General features: G+C 39.9%; 1 protein-coding gene across 1 annotated transcript; it reads left to right on the plus strand.

Moving 5' to 3' along the window:
* Positions 1-14,951: 14,951 nt before the first annotated feature.
* On the plus strand, positions 14,952-15,824 carry LOC127668796 (arylamine N-acetyltransferase 3). The gene has a single exon (XM_052162586.1). It carries the CDS (start codon positions 14,952-14,954, stop codon positions 15,822-15,824), a length of 873 nt encoding a protein of 290 aa, XP_052018546.1.
* Positions 15,825-25,261: the final 9,437 nt, after the last annotated feature.

A 25,261-nucleotide genomic window follows, 5' to 3' on the forward strand; every position in this document is an offset into this window, starting at 1 on the left:
ACATAGTGTCTCTTCCTTTCTGGTGACATACTCTACATTCATTATTCGGTCTCAATATCTCCAAATAAAACTGACATTTAAAAAAAAAAAAAGGAAGTGCCCTGGTTAAGGGCACGTCTCTGCAGAGGACCAGAGTTCAATTTCAAGCACTCATTGGGCAGCTCACAAGCACTTATAACTCCAGCTCCAGGGAATCTGATGCCCTCTTCTGGCCTTTACAGGTACACACATATACATCACACACACACACACACACACACACACACACACACACACAAATGAGGTAGATCTTGTTTAATATTTTTATTATTATTCAGTATTCAGAAAGACAAGGTCTACATGGTCGGTTTTCTTTGTTGACTAGATTTAGAATCACCTAGGAAATATCTCTGGGTTGGTCTATGACAGTATTTCAGAAAGGTTTAAGTAGGAAAAAGGAATTAGTTTGAATGTGGGCAGCACCTTCCCATGGGCTGGGGTCCAGGACTGAATATAAAGGACAAAGAGAACTGGGCACCAATCTTTTTCTGTTTCTGTCTTCAGATGGCAGATGTGATGTGACCAGCTGCCTTAGGCTCCTGCTGCCATGCCTCCCATGTCATGACGGACTTTTCAAATTGGGAAGGTATATGAACTATTAAGTTTATTCTTTTGAGAATTTGATCCTATAACAAGAAAAGTATCTAGCATAAGGCTTGACTCACTGACCTAGTAAGTGTTGATGTGTCTGGAATATATCTTAATAATAATAGAGGCAATACAATGTGCTCCATTATTCCTCCATATAACCATGCCTTTTATATATATGTGTGTGTGTGTGTGTGTGTGTGTGTGTGTACTATATTCTTTGTTTACAATCCAAAAGTTTTCCCCTTTCCCAGTTACCCCTCCGCATATGTCCCATAAGTCCTCTTCTCTCCATCCATTCTCCTATCTTTCCCCCTCCCTTTTCTCTGTCCTGGTACTCCCCTACAATGCTGGATCAAGCCTTTCCAGGATTAGGGCCCTCTTCTTCCTTCTCCATGGGAATCATTTGATATGCTAATTGTATCTTCAGTATTCAGAGTTTCAGGGCTAATTAATATCCACTTATCAATGATTGCATTCCATGTGTATTCTTTTGTGATTGCGTTACCTCGTTTAGGATATTTTTCAGTTCCAACCATTTGCCTAGAAAATTCATGAATTCATTGTTTTTAATTGCTGAATAGTACTCCATTTTGTATATATACCACATTTTCTGTTTCCATTCTTCCATTGAGGGATATCTGGGTTCTTTCCAGCTTCTGGCTATTATAAATAAAGCTGCTATGAGCATAGTGGAGCATGTGTCCTTATTGCATGCTGGGGAATCCTCTGGGCATATGCCCAGGAGAGGTATAGCAGGGTCCTACGGAAGTGTCATGTCCAGTTTTCTTAGGAACCACCAGACTGATTTCCATAGTGCTTGTACCATCTTACAATCCCACCAGCAGTGAAGGAGTGTTCCTCTTTCTCCACACCCTCGCCAACACCTGCTGTCTCCTGAGTTTTTAATCTTAGCAATTCTGACTGGTGTGAGGTAAAATCTCAGGGTTGTTTTGATTTGCATTTCCTTAATAACTAATGATGTTGAACATTTCTTAAGGTGCTTCTCGGCCATCTGAATTTCTTCAGGTGAAAATTCTTTGTTTAGATCTGTACCCCATTTTTAATAGGGTTATTTGGTTCCCTGGGGTCTAACTTCTGGAGTTCTTTGTATATATTGGATATTAGCCCTCTATCAGATGTAGGGTTGGTGAAGATCTTTTCCCAATTTGTTGGTTACCGTTTTGTCCTTTTGACAGTGTCCTTTGCCTTACAGAAACTTTGTAATTTTATGAGATCCCATTTGTCAATTCTTGATCTTAGAGCATAAGCTATTGGTGCTCTGTTCAGGAACTTTTGCCCTGTGCCCATGTCCTCAAGGGTTTTCCCCAGTTTCTTTTCTATTAGTTTGAGTATGACTGGTTTTATGTGGAGGTCCTTGATCCACTTGGAGTTGAGCTTAGTACAAGGAGATAAGAATGGATCAATTTGCATTCTCCTGCATGCTGACCTCCAGTTGAACCAGCACCATGTGTTGAAAAGGCTATCTTTTTTCCACTGAATGTTTTCAGCTCCTTTGTCGAAGACCAACTGACCATAGGTGTGTGGATTCATTTCTGGGTCTTCAATTCTATTCCATTGTTCCACTTGCCTGTGCCAATACCATACAGTTTTTAACAGTATTGCTTTGTAGTATTGCTTGAGGTCTGGGATACTAATTCCCCCAGAAGTTCTTTTACTGTTGAGAATAGTTTTAGCTATCTTGGGTTTTTTGTTATTCCAGATGAATCTGAGAACTGCTTTTTCTAACTCTGTGAAGAACTGAGTTGGGATTTTGATGGGGATTGCATTGAATCTTTAAATTGCTTTTTGGCAAGATGGCCATTTTAACTATATTAATCCTACCAATCCATGAACATGGAAGATTTTTTTTCCATTTTCTGAGGTCTTCTTTGATTTCCTTCTTCAGAGACCTGAAGTTCTAGTCGTATAGATCTTTCACTTGTTTGGTTAGAGTCACACCGAGATACTTCATATTGTTTGTGGCTATTGTGAAGGGTATCGTTTCCCTAACTTCTTTCTCAGCTTGCTTATCCTTTGAGTATAGGAAGGCAACTGACTTGCTTGAGTTGATTTTATAACCTGCCACTTTGCTGAAGTTGTTTATCAGCTGTAGGAGTTCTCTGATGGAGCTTTTTGGGTCACTTAAGTATACTATCATGTCATCTGCAAATAGTGATAATTTTACTTCTTCCTTTCCAATTTGTATCCCTTAGGGGTCATAGAAAGTCTCCCAACCAAAAAAGCACAGGACCAGATGGCTTCAGTGCAGAATTCTATCAGACCTTCAAAGAAGACCTAATACCAATTCTCTTCAAACTGTTCCACAAAATAGAAACAGAAGGAACATCATCCAAATTGTTCTACGAAGCCACAATTACACTAATACCAAAACCACACAAAGATCCAACAAAGAAAGAGAACTTCAGGCCAATTTCCTTTATGAGTATCGATGCAAAAATACTCAATAAAATTCTTGCCAACCAAATACAAGAACACATCAAAATAATCATCCACCATGATCAAGTAGGCTTTATTCCAGGGATGCAGGGTTAGTTCAATATAAGGAAATCCATCAATGCAATCATCTACATAAACAAACTCAAAGAAAAAAAACCATATGATCATTTCATTAGATGCTGAAAAAGCATTTGACAAAATTCAGCATCCTTTCATGCCTAAAGTATTGGAAAGAACAGGAATTCAAGACGCATACCTAAACATAGTTAAAGCAATATACAGCAAACCGGTATCCAATATCAAACTAAATGGAGAGAAACTTGAAGCAATCCCACTAAAATCAAGGACTAGACAAGGCTGTCCTCTCTCTCTGTATCTTTTCAATATAGTATTTGAAGTTCTAGCTAGAGCAATTAGACAACATAAGGAGGTCAAAGGGATAGAAATTGGAAAAGAAGAAGTAACCATGCCTTTAACCATCTGATTGATTATTTTTCTGGATTTACTCTTAGTGGCTCCCCAGCATAGAACTCATGATGTTCTATCCTCTTCTACCATTATCCTCTCTCTGTATTTCCCTGTGCAGTTCAGGTGGCCAGCTTATTGCTCTCCCATCTCTTTCCCAACACAGAGGCACCCTTCATAATTTATGAGCCACAAAACTATCTTTAAAAAATAAGTAAGTCAAAGTAGTGTTATCTTCTAAAGTTATCTTTCCTGCCATTTCTAGAATATTTATAGAAGATCTTATGATTTTTGAATTAAAACTCAAAGTCAACCTATGTTTTATTAGCAGGTAAGGAGAGACTCAGTGGGCTTCATAGTTGTATACAGTTAGGGCTCTGCCACGCCGACACTGAGCTGAACAGAAGCTGCCAATAACTCACCAGAGATGCTGCAAATCAGTGCAAAGCTGAGAGTTCTCACTTAGTCCCTTCACTGGCAATATTCCCAGAGCCTCCTGAATTTTATTTAAGTCCAGGTTTTATGAATGCAGAATTAAAATATGCTAGTTTGAAAATATCAAATAGCATTTGGTCACAATGTGTCGCTAGTTACAAGGTCCCCAGCTGGCTTTATTCTAATGAGCATGGAGTTGTGACTTCAATGGTGACCGTGCCAGTCTCTGAATAACCTTTGGGACCAGTCTTCCTTTTACTTAAAAGACAACATAGGATAAACACCCAAATCATTTGTAAATAGTCATCCCTGAAAACATACAAAAGTAGCATTATATGTGTTGTGTTTTATAAAAAGATAAGGGGAAAGAGAATGGTAGATGTGTGGTCAGGTGTGGGGGAAGGGGGTGCCTCTATAGGCCCAGGCTGAGTTATCCCTTTCCCCTGAGGGACTGGTTCAGTATAGAATAGAATCTATTCAGGGCATGGAGAGGGGAGTTGAGAGGGTAGTAGAGACAGAGAAAGGCAGAGAGAGAGAGAGAGAGAGAGAGAGAGAGAGAGAGAGAGAGAGAGAGAGAGAGAGAGAAGCAGTGAATGCTGGCCATGGGCACTTGGGGGTGGGAACGGGAGAGAAGGGGAGCAGGAGGAGAGGACGGAGTGAGCAGCCCCTTTCATACTGAGTCAGGCACACCTGACTAGTGCTAGGTAATTGTGGGGCAGATCCTAGACAAATGGCTAACAATATGGACTTAATCAGCTATGTTTGGGAATATAAATATGTATAATATACAAATACATATGTGCATGCAATAATAGATCATTATTCTGATTCACACTTATTCTCTACAGGACACCCTTTCTCATTATTTTCAACATGGTCAGGCTGAGAACATTAAAATCTTCATGCTTTGGCTTCAATTCATGAAACAATTCCTTTCTGAGGGTCCCTTGTCCTCTCAAGTTATGCTAAAAAAAAGGATAACAGGGGTCTCCAATGACTATCCCAGTTTATCACCCCCCCCCAGTATCTCCCTTCTAGGAATTACTACAGTAGAACTCAATGAAGTCACATCCCACTTTATGCAAGTATTACTTTGCCTCACTTCTCCAAGCTCTCACAGAAGCAGTGTGTTGGCCACATTTCTACTAATAGTCTACATGACAGTAGGCTCTTTTTCTTTTTCTTTTTTTGTATTCAATAAATTCTTTATTTACATTTCAAGTGATTTTCCCTTTCCTGGATCCCCCCTCCCCGAAAGTCCCATAAGCCTTCTTCCCTCCCCCTGTTCTCCAATCCACCCCTTGCCACTTCTCCGTCCTTCTTATATAAACCTCAAACTCCTGTAAACTCTGCCTATTATCCACTTCAAAATCCACATCTGTCTTACTAGGTTTTGGTCTGACTATAGACACGAGTCTAGGAAAGACAAAAATCATTCTATAATACACAATAGAGCTGAATTCTGAGCATTCTTAGTATGTGACCTTGGGCAATGCACACACTAATTTTTATAGTCTCAATATTATAACTTTTTTATATATATTAACTCACTTTGCTCTCTCTCACACACAAAAGGAAACCATAGAAACATAAGAAAGGAATAGGAGCCCCCCTCAGAGGGTTACAAAATGTTCCAGACTAGGAAATAGGAACACTGTAAATCCAAGTGCCTTTGCTAAGATCACACAATGAAGAGGATTGTAATGGGGTAAGCCTGACCTAGACTCAGCGTTAGATTTGGTGACCACTCCTTTTTCTGTTTGTGATGTTCATAATATATGCCTCTCATACTGTATGGGAAGACCACACAAATAAGCCAGAATCCCCACCAGTCCAGCACAGTAATCTCAGGGCATATACACAGGATGCCCAGAATATCCACACACAGAGAACAGCAAAATCTGCAAATACAAATATGCAGCAGGATACATCCACCAAAATTAAGCTCTATCTCTAATCAGTAATGTCCCAACACAGAAGACACTCTTCCAAAAATGGTGATCTTTTCGTCTTTCACCTCACTGCCCCAGTTAGGTGCTTTTGTCATATTCTTTCAGCAGTCATCCTTCAGTTTTCTCCATGACATTAGCCGATGTCATTTCTCCTGTTCCTTCCTTCAGAGTCTGTAGCAGCTCACAGTAGTGTTCTTTTAGGCCACGGCTCTCAAATGAGGCCGATTTACTCTCCATGAGGAGACTCCCAGTGCATTCAGAGATTCTCATTTATTACAGTCATGGGGAGTATGATTGACATTCAGAGTTTCAATATCAGGGATGATGTGAAATAGCCCATAATGTTTTAGGAGCCAAATTTGTCCTCCCTCCATGAATTGCCCAGGCTGAAATGTTGACATCACTAAGGTTTGAGCCTGCTTGACAGGAAGACTGTGTTCAGCACATGGTGGGGTATCAGCAACTCAAGCACGAGGAGCAAGGCTGCAGACGTACCCTCCATTGCACCTACGTCTACTTCTCTCCAATGCTTGGCAGATGAACATGACCACGTACAAAACTGTGCTTGACTAATGAGACACGACTTCTATCTGGATAAATACTTTGATTTGTTTCTCATCTCGGTACGTAATTTTTTTGGAGAGAATCCATCTGAATTTTCACAGATTCCAAATTCACAGTCTTAAGTTTCCATTTGCATTGGAAAGATTTTTATTTCTAAAAATGTCACTGAACTCTAAAATTACTGAGGCTAATATCATCTTGTGAAAGTGGAATGTAACTTTGAATGGTTATTTGGTATAAAATTAAGTATGCAGGCTTAGTAATGTTATTATTTTTAATATTATCATGAGCCAACAAGAATAAAGAATCTTGTTCAACAGTAACACTAAAGATGGTTGACTTTAGTTTTATACTGACCAGTAAAGCATTCATGAGAACTTCTGGTGAGCCGGTATAGAAATCTCCTTTCTTCCCTCCACCTTACCTGTACTTGAACACTGTACACAGTGGCTTTGAGGCAGGTTTGTTTCAAAATGAATGCCCCACGTTCTGACTTCTAATTACATTGTGTGTCACAATATCAATCAGATATCCATACCTTGAATATCTAGCCAGAACTTGTCCAAATCTCAGCACTTCATCAACCTGCCCAGACACAACTCATCCTAATGAACCTTCCTGGTAGTAGTGGTATTATTGTGTCATGGCCACCCACATCAGAAATATTCTAGGCATCTTCAAACTCTACTCACTATGCTTGACCTCCTTACCATATCCAAGTCTACATCCTTACAACTCAAGCACACTGTTTATGGCCTAGCTTTTTGCCTTTAAAAATCACATTGTACCATGATGGCTAAACCCATACCCCTTGCTTGTAAAACTGTAAAGCCATGTTAAAGAGGGAAGATGAAATAGATGCCACTGTGGGTTCCCCAGCTACTGGAAAGCAGCTGCCTATGTATTTGTCTTAGGGTCAAGGCACAGAAGCTGATACAGTGTAGTCCAAGGAGCCAGGCTCTATGGAACACTGCCAGGAGAACTTGGTCCATATAGTGCTGGTTTTACATATATGTGTGATGTAAGATTGAGGGCATCATTTGTTTTTATGGAATTCCTGTGTGTGTGTGTGTATGTGTGTGTGTGTGTATGTGTGTGTATTGTCTTTTCCTTAGCCTCTTTTTCTTGTTTGATTATTTTGTACTACTCTGATTTGTTAGGTTTTGCTTTATCATATTGTAGTTAATTTTATTGTTATCCTTTAGACGCCCATTTGTTTTCTAAGGAGAGACAGAAAGGGTGTGGAGGATAGGTGGGGTGGTGAAGAGAAACTGAGAAGAGCAGGGGGAGGCAAACCCATAATTAGAAAATGGTGTATAAAATATATTTTTAATAAAAGAAAATAAATATTTGAGAGAGCCACCAAAGCCAAGCAATAGATAGCAGGCTTAGATTCGTTACAAGGAGAGTTTAAGAGGATAGAGGATATTGTATGAAGCTGAGAAGGTAAGGCAAAAGTTGCAATGAAGATCCCAGGATGCTGGAGATGCCAGGACTGGAGAATTTCTGTGGAGGAAAACTGCATGCATGAAGTGAAGCCAGTCCCAAAAGAAGTGTGTGTACTGCAGACCACCGAGTGGGAGGGGTGGAGCTACTCGAGTTCCAGATGCCAGACATGGAGCCATGGGATTTGGTGGTTTCCTGGTTAGGTTCTGGTCTTGTTTTGGTCTGATCATTCTTTATAATGCCCAAATTTCTCTCTTTTGGAATGACTTTGGATGCTTACTCTGTATAATTATGTGTTAGAAGTATGTAGGGTTTTTAAACATATCTTTGTCATAATTAAAAGAATGTTTAGAATTTCTGTGTAGACTTCGATTTTGGATTTTGAAGGATTGGTACTATTAACATTTATGGGTACTTGCAGAGATAGACTAAATGTACTTTGAGGACAAATGAAACCTTAGGAGGTAGAGGCAGAATGTTACAGTTTGAAGTGATGTATGACATATCAAACTGACGAGAGGTGGAGTTGCTAATCTTGACTGTCAAGTTGATGGGATTTAGGATCAATATGGAAGCAAATCTCTGGGTATGTCTGTAAGGTTGGAAGGATCCGCCTTAAATGTGGATGGCACCATTCCATGGATTAGCCTCCTGGACTACATAAAGAGGGCAAAGCTAGCTGAACACACGCATTCATCACTCTGTTTCCTGACAGTGGATGCAACTAGTGGCCTCACACTTGAACTGTAAGTCAAAACAAACCCTTCCTTCAGTCAGATATTTTTATCATAGCAATAAAGAAAGTAAATGTTAGTACTATAAAGATTATGGGCAAGAGGAAAGGGTGGTAATAGAAGGGTATGTGGAATATCTTAAAATATAGTAATATAAAAATTAATAAAATAATATGTAAAATTAATAATAATAAAAGCCTAAATCCTGACAGCTCTAAACTTTGTACAGAAGTCAGCTACACAGCCTGTTTATTCTAATGCTCATATGCTATGAGCATTAACATACTTTGCATATTCTATTGTCACTAGTGTCAACTTCATTATAATTTATAAACTAAAATTATGAAAACTAAAGATAGAAAATAGTAATTTACTGTCTCTATATCAGCTCTCATTTACCTTCTAGTTTACCGTCAACTTCCCGGAACACTTTGCCACAGAGACAAACAAAGATTTTTCACATACATCTCTGTTCAAATGTTGTAGCGACAAGGTGCTTATAGGATAGATCTGCAGCTCTCCTTCCTCAGAGGCAAATGGGGCTATTTATCGGTATAATTCAATGTCAGATTGAGGATAAGCTTTCAATACATATTTTCTCAATGGATGAACATAATGTCAGTAACAGCTTTGATAGCAAATGAGAATTTGATGGAAACGCCCTATCTTGTTTTACATTTCTCAAGCTTGAAATCCTGGGTCTACCCTCACCTGTTGTTTCTCCTTGATGAGCTATTTATATCAATTGTCCATGATCTAAGTTCATGGGCTGCATTTCAGAGTCTGATCTGAGTGAATCTTTGCTTGTGAACAACTCAAATATCTGTCTTTTCCAAATATAGATGTATTAGCTAATACTCCCTCTCCAACCAGTGGTCACCAGAAAAGTTAGGGGGGGAACCATGGAGGAAATACAATAGATTATAGGATGGAAAGATGGCTAGGTAGTTATGAGCTCATATTGTTCTTCCTGAGGACATGAGTTAAATTCCCAGCATCCATATTAAGCAGCTTACAGCTGTCTATAAACCTAGCTCAAGAAGAATCACACACCTCTCTGGGCACATGCATTCATGTGGATGTAACACACACACACACACACACACACACACACACACACACAGTATGTCTTTTTTAAAAAAAGAAAATAGGGTACATTTCAAAATGGGTATCTGATGTGGTGATGCAGCAGCTGGAAGGTGCTGGTGAGAGGGAGTGGCTTAATGAGAGGTAGACCCGTCATCTGGGCTGGTGGAAAGGAAGGACTGAGGTGGTAATGGGAGAATTAACAATGGTTCATGGTCAGTAGCTTGGATCACATGGGAAGCAGCACTTGATGCGCCTCAGGCAAGCCTTCTAGATCAGGTGGAACACAGATGCTCTAATTCCTGTCATCTTCAGCAGATGTGCTGTCATGGGGACCTTAATTGGTTTTTATCAGCCCACCCAAGCACATGGCACTGGGGACCTTCAGGAACAGTCTTAGACTATTCAGTAGGAAAACAAAATAAATTAACTAGAACTGTAGGTGCCAAAAGGCTAGCACCAGGTATCAAGTGTCTTGAAGATAGGTTTTTAAATGGAGTGTATAGGAAGACATCTAAAAGAACAACGTCCTTAGTGTTAATAAAACCTATTAACCTAGCTAAACAAAACCAATGAGGTGGGGAAACCGGGGTTTTCTTTTGTGGGTTCTTAGTTTCATTAATACAAGAATTTACAAATTCACTCAGAAGGAAACTCAAAGACAACTCTATCAGAGTTTAAGAGAAAACTAACAAGGCAGACCAGGGGAAAATCTTGGCAGTTGCTCGAAAGAAAGAGGAAAATGGAAGGGCAAGTCATGCTTTTTAAGTTGGATGTGGAGGCTGACAAACGACTCTAGGAAGAGGCTTCCGAGAAACCAAGAGAAAATCCAGAGTACTGGGAAAGTGTGCTGGGGTGTGAGTGCCAAGGTGACAGTGCCCGCCTGCGCTGCCACAGTACGGAGTATTGGAGTATGGGGCATAGGCCTGGGGGATTAACAGAAAACACAGACACAGGTCATTCTGTAAGGAGAATGCCAATGCTTTACTGAGGGACCAGCAATATATACCAGAGGCCAGGGAAAACAACAGGAAAAACCAATTATAGCCATAAACAAGCACCAGGGAGGTCCCTACCACACTGGGCAGGGAAAACAGGAATCAAGCTAAGCTGCAGGATGTTCTGCAGGATGTTTTCTGTGCAAAACAGCTCATCTGGGGGAGCTGAGCTAAGCTCACCGATGCCCAGCACCCAGGAAAACATCCTAGGGTATAAGTGCCTAGGAAAGTGTGCTAGGGTGTGAGTGCCCAGGAAAGTTGCTAGGGTGTGAGTGCCCAGGAAAGTTGCTAGGGTGTGAGTGCCCAGGAAAGTGTGCTAGGGCTCTGGCTAGAATCTGCATAAGAATAGATGGATAGAAGTAAAACAATTTCGTCTTCAGTTAGAGCAGAGACACAGACAGGCCTAGCTGCAGAGACCTGCTAGTAACTGTACTGGAACCAGGACCTTCTTGGAGGTAGAAGTGTATTATCTCTCAATGGGGCCTTTGCCAAGGACACTCCAGAGGTTTCCTGGCCAGTTCCCTGTTCCAAACATTGCCTAGCCAGCTTCTACCTATTGCTCTCCGTGTGATCTTAGGTCTCCGTGATCATCCCTTAGGGCCTGGAAGTCATCACAGTTGGAGACCCTAAGCTCTTTTCTGACCCAACTATAGCCCATCTTCTAAAGGATTTTGTAGTTTCCATTCTTGAAAATGAGAACTATTGGGGTTAGAGGCCCTGTGGCTTCCGGGCAGGTGTCGTTTAGGAGGGGAGGTAGTGAGGAACCAGGAACCTGGCCCCAGTCTCCCCAATTTCTGGAATTCCTGGACTCTAGAAAGGACAAGGGTCAAACCTGCTCACTTTTCCCAGGTCCCTGCCAATTCTCCCAGAAAGAAGCTTAGTTGGGGGCGCAGGAGGGGCGGTGCAGTGAGGGAGGCTTCTCCAGGAACTGACCAAAAATGTGTTTGGTTTGATTTTGGTTTTGGATTTTATTGCCATGCTCATTGTTTTTATAAGTTGCTTTGTCCCTGATCACAGAACACAGAATTCAAGAGCAATGCTCCTACAACGGCAGAGGGTCAGAGACCCATGGCATGTGCTCCGGACTCTGTTTCTGGCTCTGGGCACAGCTAACAACAACTCCCCGGATTTCTCTAGAAATGTCGTTTCCCTTCGCTAAGACCTTCCTTCCATTGCCTTACAAATACCAAGTGCAAAACACTTTGGTCTCTCCTGTCTCCCAGAAAAACTCTTGAAACTATATTGTCTTCAACCACTTTCTGCCAGAGATTTGTTTTCGTTTGGTCTTTGCCATCCCTAGCTGTGGACACTAGAACACTAACTTCCTTTCAATTTGTTTTGGGGACTCCCTGGAAATACCCTACTCTTCCTCCTTCATCACTAGAAGTGTCATTGCAGCCATTTCTGAGTTGATGGTCTCCTGAACACTACAAACTGTTGGTTAATAGTCTTTTAGTGTGGCCAAGCCAGCCAGTCCCTTTCTGTCCAGATAGTTAAAGAGCTGGCTTGTCTAGGTTCCAGAGTGTGATGTTAACACACAATGATTCAGTACCCTTCAGTGTGCATGAGAACAAAGGCAGCAGAAAAGAAGGAATAGGAAGCAGAAATACCACACTCAAATCAAGTAAAGCAGTCCCTGGCTTTTACAACTCTTCTTTTCAATAACAACAAAAATCTTTGTGGCTGGCAGAAATGGGAATATACTAATGATACACACATGTCCATTTCTTGGCTATCAGACTGTTAAGGCAGTGGTCCTCAGGGATTTAGAATTCCATCAGGAGTCTCCTTTGGGAAGAAGAAATGACTGTCTGCTCTGGGGGGAAGGCAGAGAAGGAATCTGCAGCCAATGGAGCATATTTCCTGTTTGTGAAAGAATGTTGCGGTTAAGAACAGCCTTGCAGGAGAGTCTGGCTCAGACACTGGTGCACTTTGTGAATTATATATCTTATATATCTTGTCTTGTATTTAAGCTTAAACCTCATGCCAGTGCCTTGAAAATAGATTTGAGGACTGGTTGAATTTCTTTGTCCTTCTCCCCAGTGTTGAATAAATTTCTCTTTCTGCTGTTCACTATTAACTTAGCTCTTTCATTGTGCTTGAGAACCAATGGCCAAATCTGGCTTGTTGGGACACATTCACCTTCATGTATGGCCACACAGCCTAGGTGTTCAACCTTTGGACCAATCTGCTTTTAAGTCATCTTCATTTGATTCCCATTAAAATTTCATTTGGTGGGGAGAGGAGTTTTCTTAGCCAAAACACATGAAAACACATGTTGTAAATGAAAGATGCAGATAACATCTCCATCATTTGTCCTTCCACACATTTCCCTTTGCACCCAGATGATCGCCTCATGGATATGTCTTGAAATTTAGATATCCTCTATAATTTAGTTTTCAAAACTATCCTTTTGTTTTCAAGAAAAGTTATGTTTTAATTACCCCATAATTTGCACTAGCAAGAAGAGGTATTCCAAGATACTTGAATTCAAGCTATGTTGGGCTAACTAGAACAGGCACATTTTCTGAAATATGTCAGTGGGGTCCCTACATATGCTTACTCTGCTTCCTCTGAGTTTACTCCTAGGCTAATTGTCACAGTGAAGGGGAAAGGTCGATGCCTGCACAGAGGTTTTGCAAATCAGCTCTGGAATGCTAATGCTGTTTCCATGCAGTTCTTGGAGATTGCTTCCTAATTCCTTTAGCATTTTACCTCAAATCCTAGTTTAACTAGCAGAATTTAAACATGTTTAGTCCCAGAATATTTAATATTGATTATGTTACTGTAATCTTAGGTACTGATGGCTGCCTGCCATGATGGTTATAGATTTTTATCCTTCTGGATCTGTAAGTCCAAATAAACCCTGCGAAGTGCCTTGGTTGTGGAGTTTTATCACAACAATATTCTGTAACATACAGAAAGTTATTCCATCGCTGTATCAGTGGGAAATGCTTAGTGAATGTTCAGCAACTTGTTTCCTGAGTGCATCAATCAATATGTGAATGCATACCCAGCTTTTTAATAGGGAACAGAGCGGCCTGTGTCCTAGTTTTATCTATGTTGCTGTGTTAAATAAATTATGACCAAAAGTAAGTGGAGAAAAAGGTTTCTAGATTATAGTTTATAGATTACAGTCCATGGCTGAGAAAATCAGGGCAAGACTGAAAAAGATGTGAAGCAGAAACCATAGGAAACATTGCTGGCTAGCTCAGTCATGAGCTCATGCTTAGCTAGCTTTCTTATATAGTCTAGGGTCCCCAGCCCCAAGAAAGGGCTCTGGGTCTTCCTACATCATCCAATAAGCAAGAAAGTTTTCCCCAAAGACATGCTCTCAAGTCAATAGGATCTAGGCAACTCCTTAGTCCAGGCTTTCCCCTCAGAAGACTTTAGGTTGTAGGAATTAAACTCCTTAGGACATCAGGTGTTAGTACCGAGACCTGTAACATCATATAGGCAACAATTAACACAGTGTGACTATAGGCCTGTTGCCAAGGCAACAGCCGCCATATACCCAGAATTTAATGGGCATACCTTTACCTGTAATTTACTTCATCGCCCGTATATAATTGAGTAGCATTTCTCCTCTCTCTCTCTTTCTTTTCCTTCCTTCTTCCTGCCTGCTGCACCTTTTCCCCATCTTAAATAAAGCCCCATGAGGAACTGTTTGGCCTGGTGTGACCTCATTGCAGTCCACATCTCCACCGCATACCTTCGGCCCGCTCAGCGGGCAAACAGGTGACCTGCACAGCGTACAGGCAGATGATCTTCGTGGAAAAATCAACATCAGGGACATAAAGGCCCAGTGTTCCTTTGCTAACTACTCTATTTCTTTTAGGCATTGTGTCTAGGCTTATATAATGCACATCAATTGGAAACCCCTATTAATTCACAATAGAGAAAATCACATCTAAACCTTCACCATTCTATTCGCCTCATCATCTAATCTAGATTTCTAATTTCTGATACTTGAAAGATAGAAAAATAAATAAACTTTCTCTCTAGGTTCACTGACAACGTTAAACAGTTTTAAGTCATTAATATGACAGATATTTAGAGCTAATTTTGTATTTGTGTATTTACATGTTCTTTTAAATAACTTTAAGAGCTAAATAACTTTTATAAGGAACTCCAAGTGCAGATAGTGACATTTGATGGTTTTGTTTCTCTTGACTTAGGGGACCATGGATATTGAAGCGTACTTTGAAAGAATTGGTTATCAGAACTCTAGGAACAAACTGGACTTACAAACATTAACTGAAATCCTTCAGCACCAGATACGGGCTATTCCTTTTGAGAACTTGAACATCCATTGTGGGCAACCCATCGAGCTGAGCTTAGAGGCTACTTTTCATCACATTGTGAGGAAGAAGCAGGGTGGGTGGTGTCTTCAAGTCAATTATCTTCTATACTGGGCTCTGACCATGTTAGGTTTTGAGGCCACAATGTTAGGAGGATGTGTTTATATCCCTAAAGGCTGCAAATACAGTAACACTATGGTTCACCTTCTACTACAGGTAACCATCAGTGGCAAAAAATATATTGTAGATAGTGCATTCCCATTTTCCTGCCAGATATGGGAGCCTCTGGAATTGATATCTGGGAAAGATCAGCCTCAGGTGCCTGCCATCTTCCACTTGACAGAAGAGAATGGAACCTGGTACCTGGAACAAACTAAAAGACAAGAATATGTCCCAAACCAAGAATTCGTTGATTCTAATTTTCTTGAGAAGAACAAACATCGAAAAATCTACTCTTTTACTCTTGAACCTCGAACGATTGAAGATTTCCAAAGTGTGAGTGCACACTACCAGGAATCACCAACATCTGTGATGACAAACACATCACTTTGCTCTCTGCAGACCCAAGAAGGGGTCCATGGTTTAATGGGCACCATTCTTGCCCATAAGAAGTTCAATTATAAGAACAATGTAGATCTGGTAGAGTTTAGGATTCTGAAGGAAGCAGAAATAGAGGAAGTCCTGAAGTGTGTTTTTGGTATTCACTTGGAGACAAAGCTTATGCCCAAATGTAGTAATGTTTTTTTTACTATTTAGAATAATAAGGGAAAATGGTCTTTAATGTTTCTATATGTACTTATTCTTTCATGTAAAATGATTGAATTATGCAAATTAGGTGACAGAATAAGAAGTCCCAAGTCATCATCACAAAGTTCTTCAATGATTGACTGGTGTCCTATCAACATCTGTCCCCTACATTATGTTAAGAAAATCATACACATCAAATTGCTCTTTCTGCAAAATCAACCACTTATGTAACTAAAAGATGTTTAAAGAAATGTACCATTAAAAAATGTAATCATAATAAAAGTGATGATACAGTTGTCTTAATTTATGCAATAAAACCCTCCATGTTGACTCATTGTTAGATTCACTCAAAGGTTTTAATGGTGGTTAGGTATCGTGTACAGTGCAGACTTTATGTTCACCTAGTAAAGATTCAGATTCATTTTTACCAAATGCCCTTCTATGACATAAGGCAGAAATATAGAAGAATAAGATACAGTGTTGGTTACAAGTAATTCTGAATATAAGAATGATACTAGTAGAAAGTACTGAGAAATGAAAAGCCATGAACTTGGCATAGCTGGTGAATTCTCCCACAATGGCTTTGGTAGCTTCAAGTCTGTAGTGTTCCTCAAATTGTTAATATTCACATTTAGAATATTCTACTTCCATTAAATAGTTCATATATAAAGTGGTAATTATATATTATAGAATACATATCAGATGGAAAACACAGCACTTAAGAATGCTTTTGACTAATACAATAAGAATCAGAGGTTTTTAAAGAAGTAGATGCATTTTGAGCCTGACTTTTCTACACTTTGGTCTTCTTTGAATGTACTGTCTTATCTAAAAATCAGATCCTTGCAGTTGCTTTTACTCAATGTGATAAGAAATAAAAATGTCTTAAAAGTCTTGTATTCACTCTACTTTGTGTCCTTCTAGCTTGAAAGCATTCTTCTATTGTGTAGCAGAAATTAATAAAAAAAAAAAAAAAGATGATCGCAGGACGGCATGTTCCTGTGCTGGTGCCAGGCAAGGCAATAGCGATACGCAAACCTCACACTGCTGTGCGATAGGTAGGGCTCCTACTAGCCCGCCAAAGGACCTTCACACTCTCTGTGGGTTAAACCCATGCTCGTGTGATCTGCCTGCCTGCCCACTTTCTAACACAATGTCCTGGCAGGGTCCCACTCCAGGAGCTCCTAGGCAGTCCTGCTAGCCTAGCCATCTCTCCAGTAGAGGTTCGAGGCTACGGGTGCAGTTCCTGCGTGTTCATCTCACTTCCACCCAGCACCCACTCATTCCAATTACCCAGTAAAACATGACTGTTAATCTTAAATAGTTAGCCAAGGGTTTATGTATATTAAACTCACAAATATACGATGTCTATTTACAATGATAAAAGTCTATCCCAATTTCTAACCTTTAGATAATCTAACAACTGACTCCATCTTGAGATTCCGACCTTTCACGCGCCTCTCTCATGCACTCCTGCATCCTTCACCCTCCCGTGCTCGTGAGTCTGCCCTCTGACCTCCCAACTTCTAGCTCCTCCTCCTCTTTCCTACCCAATCACAGGCCTCTCACTGCCTCGATGTGATTGGACAGGGAACTACTTTGCAACACCTCTGTCATTTCCCAGAACCATATCTAATTAAATGATGATGTGAGACATCCAAGGTCAAGTAGCATCTAACAGGCATTTTGGCTTGTGGATTTAATGTCAGGGTTATAGTTTAAAATTCAGATTTATTCTTCCATTTGTCATCAAATAAGGAAAGTAATAAGAAATGTAAGGGCTAGAATAAATGACTATTTATTAAGAGAATAGGCCAGGTATCCGTGTGAATATTTTATATACTGAAGTATTCATTCACTCAGGGTAGATATCCTAGGAAGAGGTGGACAAACTGGTCTGGGTGGGAAGAAAGGATGTCAATGTCACTTTGTCCTCCAGGTCCATGGTTCTCTCTGTCACTGTCAAGTCAATCTAGAATTCTTGAGCTCAAAGGGTTTTTACATTTTCTGACCAAAACCATTTCAATGACAAAAACAACATCATCAACAACAACAAACCAATGATCTACTCAAGAAAAGTAGATCACAGAAAATGATGCAGTTACATTTAAACGTTATCAGTAATTCATGTGTAAAGTGACCCTTACCTATTCCACAGTTGAACTTCAAAACACGCTAAATAAAAGAAACTAAACACTAAAGTCAGCTGTGGTGACCATTTGTATAATGATATAATTAATTGTCTAATATTATCAAACTGTGCACTTAAAACATACCATTAATATATGTTAATACAGCTCTTTCAAATGGTTGGTCTGATCACTGGACACTGATAAATAGCTATGAATTTTACCTACAACTGAAAACAGCTAAGCCTTTCCATTTGCCCCTAGGCCAGCACCCTGGTAAAGCTAATTAAAGATTCCTTCTTCAACAATAATAAACAGAGAACTTGGTTTAACCAACAAAATGAAAATTCATGCAGTTCCTTGGCCTCAGTCAGGCTGAAAAGATAAAAAGCCTGATTCACAGCCAATACTATGCTTCCAAGACCATCATAAACTCTCTTGGCATTTTCCCTCACAGGAGTCACTCACTAATTCATCATCCATGTGAGATAATTTATCTGGACAAGAACTAACAGTGATTGCTTAACTAATGAGTTTAGAATTTTTGCCTTCTTTTTTTAAATGTGTGTGTGTGTGTGTGTGTGTGTGTGTATGTGTGTGTGTTGTGTCATATAGATATAGTTAGATACACATGTATATATGTATGTACACATACATATAATATATATATATACACACACATACCTGTGTCTGCAAGTGTGCACATGTGTAGCCAAGAGAAGAACACTACATATCTTGAGCTATCATTGCCCACAGTCTATGAAGATGGTGTCTCAGTGAACTTACAGCTCAATGCTTTGGCTAGATTGGTGGTCACTGATCTTCTAAGATTTTCCATCTTCACAGTAGTTCTGCTGGAGTTATGCATGTATATATGGCCACAACTAGCATTAAAATGTTTTTGGTAATTTCATAGATGTGTACAATGCATCTTGATCACATATACCCCTAATTCTTCTCTTTCAGTCCTCTCTGGACTCTCTCTAATGCATACACCCCCAACTTTAATATCTTCCACCTCATCTTTTTCTTCTTAAATATTTTTGGAAATAGCCCACTGATTCCCAGTAGTGTTGTCAGTATACGCACAGATATGGCCATATGCTGGTGTTCAAAGCCTTTAACTTGGATGCTGGAGATCAGAACTCAGGTTTTCATGCTTGTACAGTAACTATTCTGACATACTGAACATCTCTCTGATTTTTGTCTTTTCTTGAAGAAAATTAAAACTCTAACACCAGGCCATGAGAGACTAATGTTATAGTGACCCTATGTCTGTCCAAAGCTTGAAAGTCAACGTGGATATACCTATCAAAGGAAGGGACAGCTAGCTCTGAGTTGGTTTTACCTCTATCCAACCATGCTCCCAGAGACTGAAACTGTCCCATGCTCCTAAGGAAACTTTATTTTTTTGATTGGAAAATATTCTCTTAAGACCTTGAAAGTTTGTGATTATCAAGCCAATCTGCCTTCCAAATACAACATGTTTTCAAAACAGTCATTAAAGCAAGGAAGCAATCAAATGACAACAAACTTGAGGAGACAATGTAGAATGAGAGGCCATTGGGGAGTGTTGTCCCACTCTTGGGAAAGAACCTCAGGCTGAAAGCTGATGATTGGTTCTAATGAAGAATGGAGACCTCAACAGTAGTATCTGGGCCAAGGAACAATGTGAGACCCCAAGTCCAAATAAACTACATCCTCTCTTCTCAACAGTAAGGCTATGGTAGTACAGCCTGATATCTACTTTAAATAGTAGCTTACTATTATGTTTTCCCATTGGCTGTGCTTATTGGCTAGGACTAAATAGCTAGGACTAAATACTGTCTGACAACTGTAATTAATTTCCTCACAGTTCTTGAGATAGATGTGTATGCTCTAGGTGTTGACAGGCTCCGTCCCTCCAGATCCCTCTCCCTGGCTTTCAGATGACCTTTCTATTCTTTATGTCCTTGTTCTCCATCTGTGATGCTATGCCCTCATCCATTCTTATCAGGAAATGAGCTACAGTATTATGGCCCAGAAATATTAGCTCATTTTACCTCAGTTTCATTTTTAGAGGTCCTATATTAAAATATGATCAGATTCCAAGGTAAAATGGGTTGGGAACTATATGAACTTGAGAGAAACACAGAGCAGTCTATAACATCCTACCTCCTGGTCCCATAATTCATGTCCACGTTGTATGCAAAATTAATTTGTCCACTACTAATACTACAACTCTTAACACATTCTAAAATCTAAGATAAATCCTGTCTTCGCACTATTTAATTGCTGTGAAGAAACACCATGACCAAGATAGCCATTACAAAAGAGTACATTCAATGATGGGCTCGTTGACAGTTTCAGAATTTAAGTCCATTATCATCATTGTGCGCATGTTTGTTTGGTTTTCTTTCTTTCTTTCTTTTCTTTTCTTTTCTTTCTTTCTTTCTTTCTTTCTTTCTTTCTTTCTTTCTTTCTTTCTTTCTTTCTTTCTTTCTTTCTTTCTTTCTTAGTTATTAGTAGCTGAGAACTACGTCCTGATTCATAGGCCAAGAGAGAACAAGCATGGTATGGAATTTTGAAACCTCAGAACTCCAAGCCCAGCCCCAGTAATATGCTTCCTCCTAATCCTTCCAATTCCATCAAAGAGTTCCATCGCCTGATGATTAAGCATTCAAATATATGAACCTATGGGAGTTATTGTTATTCAAACCATGTTAAACCCCAAATCACGTTCATTACATCATCAAAATCAGGCATGGATATTATTGGTGGTATCATTAATCTGAAGCAAGATTCCTCTAATTATAATTACTTAAACTAGACCAGGTGTCCTTTTCCAAAATGCAGTCCTGGGAGAGAAAATAAATGATAAGGTTACATTTCCTAGGGGAAATCATAGAAAGAAGAAGGAGCTTTCAAGTAAGCCCAAATTTAAAATGGATGCCACTAGCTAAAGAGTGGTCTTTACTAGCTTCTTCTCTGTCTTCCATCCTTGATATGGTGATGTCCTTGTCACTTTTCTATTGCTGTGAAGCGACGCCATGGCCACGACAACTCTTATAAAAGAAAGCATTTAATTGGGGCATGTTTACAGATTCAGTGGTTTAGTCCATTATCATCATGGTAGGAAGCACAGAAGCATGCAAAAGCACAGCGCTAGAGAAATTACTGAGAATTTTGCATCCAGTTCCACAGGCAGCAGGAACAGAGAGCCACCGGGCCTGGCTCTGGCTTCTGAACCCCAAAGCCTACCCCACCTCCAAATCTTTCTCAAGTAGTGCCACTCCCTGATGACTTAAGCATTCAAATATATGAACCTATGGGGACCATTCTTATTCAAACTACCACAGTAGACATCAAATTTTTGTACCTTCCAGAGCAGTGGACTCAGCTCCTTAGTCTGGAAGTTCACTGAAACCAAGGTTGTAACTCTGGAATAAACAAGAAAGGGTATCACACAATCAGGTTGCAGTTTTGTGATGGGCTTCAGTTTACTGACATCCGGCTTCTCCATTTTTGAAAGGTTCCCTAGGGCAATGCTGGAAGGCATGTGTACACCCCTGGGCAGAATCTTAAGTGGATGTCTTGGAGCACCCTAGCAAGCTAAGTCTGAAAAGCTTTTAATCTAAAATCTAAAAGGCTTTCTTCTTTAAGGGAAAGAAGAAACCAAACCAAAAATAGCCTCAGGTCAATGATGGGGCTGGAAAATCTGTCTACTACAGACACATCTCCTTTATCTTGTTTATGCCTCTCTCTCCAAGGGACCCTAGTTTTTGTAGCAGTCTGAGTGGGTGGAAATCAAAATTTTTCTAGGCTTTAGTAATTAATGTAGAACCCAAGAGAATTTTCACATATCTATGATATTTACTCCAAAAAGGTGTAAGTCTCTAATGTGGGATTTCCATGTCCACATCTGTCTGCAAGAATGATCTTTTGAATGGAATGGTGTTGTTCATCAAAGTGCACCAAATTTTGGCCCCTAAATTTTAGGAAGGCTTGAAACCTAGTCCCTTATCTTTATGGGTCTGTTATCAGTTGTCCCTCTCTATCTTTGAAATAACAGAATACTTTCATTTTTCTTGTACTTCGAAAAGATAAGCATATCATAGCAGAAATCATCACATGCATTTTCCTTATGAAAATGTTTTGTGTACAGAGTCAAGATCAACTTAAGGTAAATGAATTTTCAGACCTCTCTTCTCTTGTCTACACATCATTGTCCTAGAATACCAGGAAGCAAATATTAAGGAGCAGGGTGAAGGGAGGTCCTTTTAGACTGTATGTGCATCTTTCTACCTCAGAGTTTTGCAGATGATTATAACCTGACTTAGGAATGAGATGAGCTGTCTTGTTTGTATGTGTAGACCAGTTTGCTTTTCTTCTAAATAAGAAGTGTTTAGGAGAGGGTCCATCAGACATTTTACAGAATTCAAATTACAGATTAAATAGGTTTTCCTTCTTTATGCTTAAGGGGAGAGTATTTATTATTTCTAAATATATCACAGAACACCATAATTACTACTGTAACTGTCGTCTGAGATGCAACATCTAACTTTGCATGGTTATTTGGTACAAAGTAAAAATGTAGAACCAACTGACTCTCCAAATGCTATTATTCTTTTTAATATCATTGTGGGCCTAGGAAAATAAACTTGTTTAACAGATGGTGTGATCTCAGTTTCATGTTGTCAGGTCAAATACTCACAGGAATATGCAGCAGGTGACCACAGAACTCCCTTCCCTCTACTGTTCTACGTTTCCACTCACATCACCTTACTCTCTCACACATCTTTAGCATTTGCTTTGAAATAAGGAAGTTTCAAATATATAGCCTAAACTTGAAACATGTACCTAGTTTCTGAGGTGGTTCATACAATTGTACCAGAAGCCCGTATTTTTTAACTTGCCAGGACTTGTCCAAAATCCTACCCAATCCATCTTCCATGTCCAAAGTCCTACCAGCCTCATCTTCCAAATTTTCCGGAAGCATCTTCTCAGTCATCTACATCTAAGAATGAAACAAGTGCTTTGTATTCACCTTCCTATTGTTCACCTCCTGATCAAACCCATGTCCAAACTCTGACCATTCAACTATTACCATATTCCTGGTATTGGTTCCCCTCCTTCATATTCCTATTGTTGCCACACTCGTTCAGTCCTTGGTTTCAAGTTCTTGGACTGTAGAAGATGCATTCCCATTAAAATTTACTTGGTACACATGCGCATGTGCTCTCTCTCTCTCTCTCTCTCTCTCTCTCACACACACACACACACACACACACACTCTCTCTCTCTCTCTCTCTCTCTCTCTCTCTCACACACACACACACACACACACACACACATACTACCCTGTGAGTCTTCCTAGATATAATTACTTAATGCATTGGCCTCAAACCTTTGCTGTTGCCTACTGCCACGTGCTTCATGTTCCTTCACAGGAATAAGTAGACTGAAATGTTAAAATGTCCTTTGGGGGGGAGGGACAGTGATGGAACTGGAAAATTTGCCTTTACATTTGTGTGTGAGTGTGCATACATACATGTTTGTATGTGTGTACATTTGTTTGTGTATATGTTCACAAATGTGTAAATATATAAATGTGTAAGGGGTACCTGTCATTATGTGCACATATGACCTGACATGCATGACGTGTCTTCCTTGATTGATCATCATTTTGTTCATCAATTCCTGTTAGTCTATCTGTCTGTCTGTGTATATATATATATCCAGCTTGCTCCAGGGATCTCCTGCCTATAACTTCTGGGATTACTCATGGATGCCAAGCCTACCTGGCTTTGATGAGATTGCTGTGGATTTGAATTCCATGCTTCATGTTTATACAGCAAACAATTAACCTACCGACTAGCATTTGGTCCTTTAGACTTTCCTTGGCAATCCAAACAATCCGTGCGGAGAAACAGACTTGAGTGAATGGCATAAGAAAGTCATTGAGCTCCAGGCAACACAAGGCCATTGAGAAAGTTTTGCTCAGATGTAAAGTCTGTCTGAAGATACTGGCTTGTTGAGAGGAAATTTCAGAAAAGAAGGAGAGAGAAGACTACAATGACAACTTCTTCAGTCAAGATCTGCCTGAGAGTGTTGGTAGTGTTAATGTACTCTGCTTGAAAGTTCTCCACAGATGGGCCATTGGGGAAGGTACTTTTGTGTCATGATCCCTTGTTACAGCATTACTTAGAGGACTATCCCAGAATCTAGCTACCATGTGGGCTAGGCAGTTTGGATCCTGCTAAGTCTGAGATGTTTCTAGTCCATACTGCATTGCCTAAATGGACCTTAAAACTGAAAATTTAGAAATACAATATTTTTTAGAGATAAATTGTATACAAACTCACCAAACAATTATAGTTCTCATTGAACCACAATGAACACGTTTATCCGATCCATGTTCCACTGGGAACTGGAATTAAGAAAATCAGTGTGCCGTCTACTCTTTATCCCTTTCCACTGAGCTACAAAGATGTGGGCGTTTAAAAGAGATGAAGCTGAGGCAAAGATTAGGCACCACCCATAGGCATCAGGGAGGTGAGAAGGAAAAGAGACCATGGGGAAAAATATTTCTAAAAAAATAAAGGGCTGAGAAGTAAGGAGACAGAAAAAAATCATAACTACAGCTTCTCATTTCATATTTCTTAAGGTTTTTTCCTACAACTAGAAAAATGCTCCTCATAAAACGTTTTAGCTTAGTGTTTGGAAATCTATTCTGTAATATGGGGGGATAGGACTTTCTGACAAGAAAAAATGATCAGTAAATGCTCCTTATGAGTAAGAAAAATAAGTGTGAAGAAAGGCAATAGTTAATGAGACACATTGCCGGGAACACTCGAGATTAGTGTCAGACTCAGGCTTGCCTGGAAGGTTAGAGCTAGAGCATTTCCAGACAGCTGACCTGAAGTCAGGGCAGACTCTGTGGTTGTATAGCTGAGTGAAAGAAAGGAGCATGGAGATTAAAACTCAGCATTTGTTTCTCTGAACTAGCAGGTGCTTTGGAGCTGGAAAGGCAACTTGCTTGTAAGAGCATCCCACTGTGCTAACTTCTACATCTGAGTCAGGCTGTTCTTCTCTGTTGTAGAAGAAGCCTCTGTGGCCTGAAATCATATCATTTTCCATCCTCTCTAGCTGATGACGGTGCCATAGCCTGGTTCGACTTTAGTTTTCCCTGCCTATGATATCCTATTTCTACAACACAAGAAGCTATTTTCATAGATATGACTCACTCTGATAGATTCAGTTTGATCATGTAAGACCTTTCCGCTCCTTGCTTTGAGTAAAGGCCATAGAAGGTGAGCAGGATCCCCAGAGACTTTT

The sequence above is a fragment of the Apodemus sylvaticus genome, chromosome 18 (genome assembly GCF_947179515.1).
Source record: "Apodemus sylvaticus chromosome 18, mApoSyl1.1, whole genome shotgun sequence".
Taxonomy (NCBI): Eukaryota; Metazoa; Chordata; class Mammalia; order Rodentia; family Muridae; genus Apodemus; species Apodemus sylvaticus.